This window comes from Pseudorasbora parva, chromosome 7, assembly GCF_024679245.1.
Source record: "Pseudorasbora parva isolate DD20220531a chromosome 7, ASM2467924v1, whole genome shotgun sequence".
Lineage (NCBI taxonomy): Eukaryota > Metazoa > Chordata > Actinopteri > Cypriniformes > Gobionidae > Pseudorasbora > Pseudorasbora parva.
In genome coordinates this window covers 10,826,292-10,834,881 of record NC_090178.1, presented here as the reverse complement: position 1 = coordinate 10,834,881, position 8,590 = coordinate 10,826,292, and the positions used below count along the sequence as shown (strand labels likewise).

Sequence of the window (8,590 nt, the reverse complement as noted above, 5' to 3'; positions counted from 1 at the left end):
TTGTTAGCAGGGAACACAGTGAGTCCCGATTATTATCTTATCTGAACTAAAACTTAAAAAAGGCAAACAGATGTGGTTTACAGCTGTGGAAATGGTTAGAAGGAGAGAGATATCTCCTGCTAAAGCCAGAGCGCGCTCACACACACACACACACACACACACACACACACACACACACACACACACACACACACACACACACACACACACACACACACACACACACTGCTGGATAATGTCACTGCTGATGTCACAAGTGATGTCATCAAATACAGTTCAGCAAAGGTGAGATGTGCTATTTATGGTGAGAAGCTGAAAGCCAAATGTCTTGTTGAGAGAAACTGAATTCCTGAAATGATCCTGAATTCATTTAGACCAATCCTCGTGTGAATATCTATATTTCCATTCTGTTTATGCTATTCTTATGCAATGTTCATATCTCTATTCAAAGTAAATCAGATTTATATTCAACAGACACTTGATCATACAGAACTGATTCAGATCAATGCTTTTAAAAGTACTGCCAAGAAAAAACACATGAGCAATGAAAGAACAACATCTGAGCAATATAGAGCTCTGTTGCTCTTTCATTGCTCATGTGTTCTCAGTTTCATTTACAAACCCGATTCCAAAAAAGTTGAGACACTGTACAAATTGTGAGTAAAAAGGAATGCAATAATGTACAGATCTCATAAACTTTGTGTAAATGACATTTTATTCTCAATCGAATATAGATAACATATCAAATGTTGAAAGTGAGACATTTTGAAATTTTATGCCAAATATTGGCTCATTTTGGATTTCGTAAGAGCTACACATTCCTAAAAAGTTGGGGCAGGTAGCAATAATAGGCCGGAAAAGTTAAATGGACATATAAGGAACAGCTGGAGGACCAATTTGCAACTTATTAGGTCAATTGGCAACATGATTGGGTATAAAAAGAGTCTCTCAGAGTGGCAGTGTCTCTCAGAAGTCAAGATGGGCAGAGGATCGCCAATTCCCCCAATGCTGCGGCTAAAAATAGTGGAGCAATATCAGAAAGGAGTTTCTCAGAGAAAAATTGCAAAGAGTTTGAAGTTATTCTCATCTACAGTGCATAATATCATCAAAAGATTCAAAAAATCTGGAACAATCTCTGTGCGTAAGTGTCAAGGCCGGAAAACCATAATAGATGCCCGTGATCTTCGGGCCCTTAGACAGCACTGCATCACATACAGGAATGCTACTGTAATGGAAATCACAACATGGTCTCAGGAATACTTCCAGAAAACATTGAAACACAATCCACCGGGCCATTCGCCGTTGCCGGCTAAAACTCTATAGGTCAAAATAGAAGCCATATCTAAACATGATCCAGAAGCACGTGCGTTTTTTTCTGGGTCAAGGCTCATTTAATGGACTGTGGCAAAGTGTAAAACTTTCTGTGGTCAGACAAATCAAAATTTGAGATTCTTTTTGGAAGTCTGGGACGCCATGTCATCCGGACTAAAGAGGACAAGTACAACCCAAGTTGTTATCAGCGCTCCGTTCAGAAGCCTGCGTCTCTGATGGTACGGGGTTGCATGAGTGCGTGTGGCATGGGCAGCTTTCACATCTGGAAAGGCACCATCAATGCTGAAAGGTATATCCAAGTTCTAGAACAACATACGCTCCCATCCAGACATCGTCTCTTTCAGGGAAGACCTTCGTTTCGGACAACGAAGATAGGTTTCGGATAACATATTCAGAATGTTATATTCTGAATAAAATATTGAAATTTGAAACTTCCACATCATTGCATTCTGTTTATATCCACAATTTGTATGTCTTAACTTTTTTGGAATCGGGTTTGTAAGTACCAAACACAGCAAACAGACTTTGGCTAACATCAAAGTTATAGACAAAAACATTCTTTAAAATTGTTAATAGAATGTTTTTTCAAAGTCGTCAGGTCTTTAATAATGTTCTCAAAAAGTTAGCACAAAAATTGTATTTATACATAATTCGTGGAAAAGATTTTTGTGGACATTTGTCAAATATTTCTGTAAATGTTACTACTTGTTTCAGATTGTTCAGTGAACATACAAAAGTTATGTTTTCATACTGTTTGCAAAATGATAAAATAGAATGTTCCCTAAATTTTTGCATAACCAAAGAAACTATTTTAGATAAACATTTATTTTGAACATTCATAAATATTACAATACCTTAATGGCAACTAACGTTAGCAAAACGTTCTTAGAGTATATTTTTGTTAGCTGGGAACTTTGTCTTAGATGATTTATCTAAAATGCCTTAAAAATGTAAAATACAGGGGGAAAAAAGAAGAAACAAAACAAAGTAGACAAATTAGAAATTAAAAAATATATATAGAGAAAAATTAAAATTATATAGAAAATATAAGTAGATAACATAGCTTTGATCATAAGGGGGGAAAAACCCTCTTCTGTTGTTGAGACCTCTTCTGAAACTAGAGTCATGTGGGATCAGAGGATTTTTTTTTCTCCTCAGGAGAACCATCTGAAAAGCACGAGAAAAGATAAAAAGTCAACATTTAACATTATTGCTGTCAAAGAGAAATTACTGAGATCTCATTTGTGGGGAATGCACAAGTCACCATGCATGATCTTTTACTCGTTTAAACACAAACATTAGAGAAAATGTTGTGCAGGAGCTCCACCCTCCTGTGTGTGGTACCTGCTCAGGTGCTCAAACAATAAAAGGACTGTTCGCTCTGATAAAGAGGCACTTTCTCCAGAGTCCAGAACATTAGTTGATGTTGACTCAACCCGCTGGCACAGATCACACGCTGAAGGATTACTCGTCTTCAAAGATGATGAAGATTATACTAAGAGCCTCCACCATCTTAGCTGTTGGTTGGATTGCACTTTTCATTGGTAAGTAGCAGCTGTGTTTTAGAAATGCGAGTCACAAAATATGACCAATAAAAATATTTTTATTATGAATCATTGTTATCATTGTTGCATAGGTTTCCCAAAAATGGAAAATCTGTCATTATTTACTCACCCTCATGTTGTTCCATGCCTGTGTGACGTTCTTTCTTCTGTGGAGCACAAATTAAGATATTTTGAAAACTCAGTGGGTTTTTTATTATTTTCCTCATACAACTAATTAATTGTATGTGTTGGTTTGGACACCATTGACTTTCACTGTACAAAATGTCTTCTTTTGTCTCACGACACGAGGGTGAATAACTGATGACAAATTGATCAGTTTTGGTGAGATAGTTTTACTTTTTAAATAACATGCAAAAAGGAATAAGTCACACACAAAAAGAAAACATTTTTGTGATGAATATATCAAAATCTGATTCAGGTGTAAACTCTGTCAATATATCTGCGTGGGATTCCCCAACTGAAAGCACAGATGCCTTGACTCCACATGCTTTAACTTCAGTTATCATGGATCTCAGAATCACTAACCGTGTTTATAATGTCTCACTGGCTGACCAGCAATCAGCAGAGTATACAACACTCAAGGAAGAGGTGGAACAACTGGTGAGGGTCTCTTTTTAATCATGCTTGTATGTTTAAAGCATTCATGGAGTATTTACAGTACTGTGAGATATATTACACACATCCAATAGATATACAGTATGCAGTGGGTTAAAGTGGATGGCACAGTGATGGTCTCAGATGGAATTACCATTGTATTTTGATTTATTATGGAATTGAATTATTACACTTATTCTGTTTGCCTTAGAACACCATGTTAATACCCGAGTTTAAGTACCACTGTAATACCAAGATATCATGGTACTGTTATGGTACAGTAATTTTCTGTAAGGCTACCAGATTAATTTACCGTAGTATTTATAAGATATTACAATGTATGCCATACCTTGGCACGTGTAAGAAATTATGGCATTACCATGGTACCAATGAAACAAGATAAGCTAATAAACTAAAGTATTTTATAAAATACCACAGTATTATCAAGGAAGTAAATTGAACTGATTAAATGTACTGTATATCTCCAATGCATTGTAAGTCGTTTGGATACATGCACAAATTTAATGTAAAAGATAGCATTATCATGGTACAAGTCCAAAAACGCAGTGATTTCATGGTACTTTTAAAGCGTAATTATTGATAAAAATTAGTGAGAGTTTTAAAGGGTCAGTTCAGATGACTGAGAGCACGTTTATACGACAACGATGCACTAAAAACATTAAAAAAAATACCTTTGCGTTTTTCACATATGAAAGACAACGCTATCAAAATGATCCCTGTTTACACAAATCGATGTATTATGAATGCCAGGCTAGCGGCGATGTCACTTTGTAAAGAAACATTTTTTTGGGATTTTACATGAAGGCGATAACAGTATCATTTTCAAAAGTTTTCCATTTCAGGCCCCCAAAATGCCGCTCAGCCGAAATACAATTTTTCAGTTTTTAGTTAAAAACGGTGTTGTGTAAACAGCCCCTAAATTGGTTTTACTCTGATGAACATTGACCTTTTCACTGTTGTTCTTTTCTTTTTTCCAGTTTGAGGATATTTATGCTCAACCATTTAACTCCACTCATCTGATATATTTGGGGACAGACGAGATAATCTTCAGGTTTGATCAACTCTATCTTAGATTTACATCCAATATAGCCAAGCGACAGAGAATATCTTATCTTATGAGTGCTTCTCTTGCAGTAATGGGTCTGTGATCGCCACTTCTCGACTGCTGTTTGGGCCGACCCAAGTCAATCCAGAGATTGTGAGGGACGTCTTTTTGCCTGCATACAAACAAATTTCATCGCCGGCACTAGAGATCGACCTCAACTACATTGAAAGTAAAATAATAAGAAACAATGGTTGTTTTCACATTGGCTGGGGTTTTAATAATAGGATTAAAAGTTAAGAAATGACCATCTAAAACAAACAAATACAACCCAATCTCACAAGGAAACAACTATTTTACAAGATGGCATTTTTTGTAATGAATTTATGCAATGTGAATCATGCGAAAAAGTATGAAGGTCCCCCCATAAATATAACCATCACTAGGGCGTAAGCTGAACGTATGACAATGTCCAAAAGAGATTGTGCACATTCATACTAATTAGCCAACAATTTGTCAAAATGTAAAATAGGTATGAATTGCCATGAGATTGTATTGAATGAATCAACAACTACTGACTAGTACATTCAATCCCACCCGCAGATAAACTGTCAACTGAAGATCCTTTTGAAGAAGAGAAGGGCTTTAGCAGCCCACCAACGACAACACACAAAAGAACAACCTTTATGACCACTCCCTCCATGGCCACGCCCCTCACTTCCACTCCTGACATCATAACGGGCGTCGAATCCCTCACCAGCCGCCTTCCATCCACACACACACCCAACATGTCCAGCTCTGCTGTAGGAAACATCACACACTTTATCCACTCCACCACCTCCACACCCTTTAACACCACGACAATGCACCCAAACACCACAACCAACTCACCGATGAATAATGCAAGTATTTCTGCAGCGCCCAACAGCACCACCAATGGAGTAACCAATGGGACCACCACAGAAGTTCCTATTGGGACCACCACATCAGCTCCCAATGGTTCCATCACTTCACCTTCCCAAAGCACCACCACCCCTGACATTATCACTACAGTCCCAAATGCCACCATCAATGCAACCCCAAATAGCACCACCACCACAGCCCCCAATAACACCACCACTACCACCCTAAAGACCACTTTTACCTCCATCCACATTACTGTTGTGAAGCCGACGTTCAGCTCCACTCCATTTCCAACAGCACAGCCCTCGAAGACCACGCCTGTGAATCATTCACCTACGACTGCCTCTGCACTGGTGCCTGGATGGGGCATCGCCCTCTTAGCGCTGGTGGCTGTCAGTCTCTTCCTTCTCATCATCCTCATCATTCTGGTGAGTGATCGAGGGTGTAGGATCAACATTGTATGAACCTTTGAATTTATAGGAGAACATGGTAGCAACTTTTAAAATTGTATTGATTGTATATTCATGTGAATAAATAATAAAACTGAACAACATCTATATATTACTATCCATAGTGGTACATACAAGATTATATGCAATTTAACCTTTGATATATACCATACACATATTCATATACAATGTTCTGCCTCAAAAAAGTCGCTGTTTGGATTTAAATAGCCGAATCCTTAAGTCTATGACTGGATCATTATTGCTCGGATTGTGAAGTTGCCTCTTGCATTTGCAATACAAGATCTTGACCAAAAATTTGATGGAAATAAATCTTGTGATGCTATTTCCATCAAGTGGTGCATCGTTTTTTGGTCAAGATCTTGTATTGACAATGCAAGAGTCAAGCACTCTGTAAAGTCTCCTCAAGCACATCCCAAAAGACTCAAGAGATTTGGGTGTAAATTCATGTGTGATTCTTCATGCTCCCTCCCAACCATTCTTTTGAGCTTGATGCATCTTGACATTTTCATCCATGATGTCTTCCTACATTGTTGTTTAAGAAATTAAATCAATACGAGTTAAAGAACTGTTGCCAAACATAGCATGCTAGCATATGTAAATCCAAACAGATACTTTTTTTGAACAGGCAGTGTATAAAGCAATGTTTATATGGTAAAACACTCATAAAATCACTCACACAAATAAAATCATGGTTCATGTACATAAAACCATTATACTATGCCCATAAAGATAAGGCAATGTGGTAGTTTTTTTGTGACTGTACTGTTAAAGGACAAAAGTGTTCCTCCTCTCAGGTGGTGCTCTGGTGCTGTTGTCCGAAACGAAGAGTTTTCGTGAATGAACCTGAAGAGATGAATCCTCCCATGTACTTCAATCCAGACATCCCTATGTACTCAACGCAAAGCACATTTGATACAACCAACGGCAAACAAGCGGTGCGATACCATCCATAATTTTATCTGACGCAACCTAGATTGCATTTTGTTCCTATACAGTTTATTTATTAAACTAGATTCTGTAACAAAAAGTGACTCCCTTAAATTTTTAGGACTTCATAGTAGCGGGTTCAGATGCCCTATTATGAGTTATAGATAGCAACTAAAAATAAGCATTTGTCAGAGTTTGTTCATAATGCACAAGCATGACACATACAAACTCTGACAAATGCTTTTTTTAAGTTGCTGTCAATAACTCATGTAGGGCTGTCAAAATTGTGTGCTTAAGACAGTGTTGTTATTGTTATCTAAAACAAAACCATTACCTATTGTTAATTGTAAAAGCTGAATAAAATTTAAATATAAGATGAAAAACATAATTTAAAAAAACTGAAAATGTTGTCTTGACAACTAACTGAAATAAAACACGTTTAAGTTGAAGTATTACAATTATTAAACTGATATTAAAATTAACTGATATAAAAAAACGAATAAAAATGACTCATAACAACAACAAAAAACTTTATTAAAATCAAAAATGAAAATATAAAAATTTCAATATATGAAGAAAAAAAAAACTATAAAAGTATATAAACATTAAATAACACAGCAATAGTGTAAATAAAAAAGCAACCCCTGAATTAGACAGAAACAGAACCACAGCATTTTTTTGAGAGGATGAAAGCAGCATAAGATTTTATTTATCAATAAGTATATTTATTATAAGGTACATACACATATCTTGATATTTACAATCTACAACCGCAGGACTTACTCTCTTCGGTTACCTGCTTGTATAGACATAATAGATCTCCTCCTGTCTGCTGCTGGATGAATGGGAGAATTTGAGAGTCACACCTATTAGAGAAAACACTGTGTGAATGCAGCCTTATGCAGCTCTTTAGGGTCAGAAAACACCAAGAAACCTCCAATTTAATGCAAACTTACTGAAAAGCATGCAGCATTTTAACCTCTTCACACGACTAATAATACCACACAATGCCAATGTTAAGACTGTATACAAACGCAAATCGTGTGTTGCAACTTTTAACTAAATGCATCTTTAATGTGGAGGGAAACAAAGGGGTTTTCAGAAGGGTTCTCCATCACCATCTCTGTCCATGTAAAACACTGACCCCACAATCACAGATCAGAACTAGGGAAAATTGGCTACTGTTACCTGGCGTTCCAGCGTCCCCGTCGCCTGCACAGGCCCCTCTTTGTGCGGCTTTGACTAAGAAACCTGAAGCGTGGGAAACTCGATTCTCGTTCAGAGACTGTGAGGCCTCCACCTGCGTCTCCTCCATCGTCCAGTAGCCACGGCGTCACCGCTCACAATGCCCTGCCTACATTTGAACAATGACAGGAGCCAGGAGAGAAAGACTTAAACTCTGAATCTAACCCTCATTGAGGCCTCCAGGGCTGAATGCATCTGAGCAGCAGTTTTCGGTCGACAGCTGATCAGAGGAAAGGGTGATTAACTGAACTGAGCTGAGCTGAACGGAGGCGTTTGTTAGGGCACTGGCATTTATATTAATAACAAGCTGGGATGACTCACAGTGATAATATAAACCCCCAGCATACTTTCCTTATGGCCCCTAAACACAAAATGGCAAACTAAAATGGAAGAAACAGAAAAAAAAACCCAATATTTTCTTTATCAATCTTTTATCAAACATTTGTTTGTTGTTCCTGTACTGCCAGGTTATGCAAGACCTTATCAAGGTT

At 37.4% G+C, this 8,590-nt stretch overlaps 1 protein-coding gene across 1 annotated transcript; it reads left to right on the top strand.

Moving 5' to 3' along the window:
• Positions 1-3,401: 3,401 nt before the first annotated feature.
• Positions 3,402-6,880, top strand: LOC137083495 (uncharacterized). The gene is made up of 5 exons (XM_067449445.1): positions 3,402-3,497; positions 4,490-4,563; positions 4,647-4,786; positions 5,158-5,885; positions 6,722-6,880. Exons 1-5 carry the CDS (start codon positions 3,402-3,404, stop codon positions 6,878-6,880), a joined length of 1,197 nt encoding a protein of 398 aa, XP_067305546.1.
• The last annotated feature ends 1,710 nt before the right edge of the window (positions 6,881-8,590 follow it).

Bases quoted from the DNA above. Each gene is read 5' to 3' on its own strand.
- LOC137083495 (XM_067449445.1), top strand. From the start codon at position 3,402: ATGGATCTCAGAATCACTAACCGTGTTTATAATGTCTCACTGGCTGAC. The intron at 4,787-5,157 runs GTAAAATAATAA...TCCCACCCGCAG, and splicing joins CGACCTCAACTACATTGAAA to ATAAACTGTCAACTGAAGAT. The intron at 5,886-6,721 runs GTGAGTGATCGA...TCCTCCTCTCAG, and splicing joins TCATCATCCTCATCATTCTG to GTGGTGCTCTGGTGCTGTTG.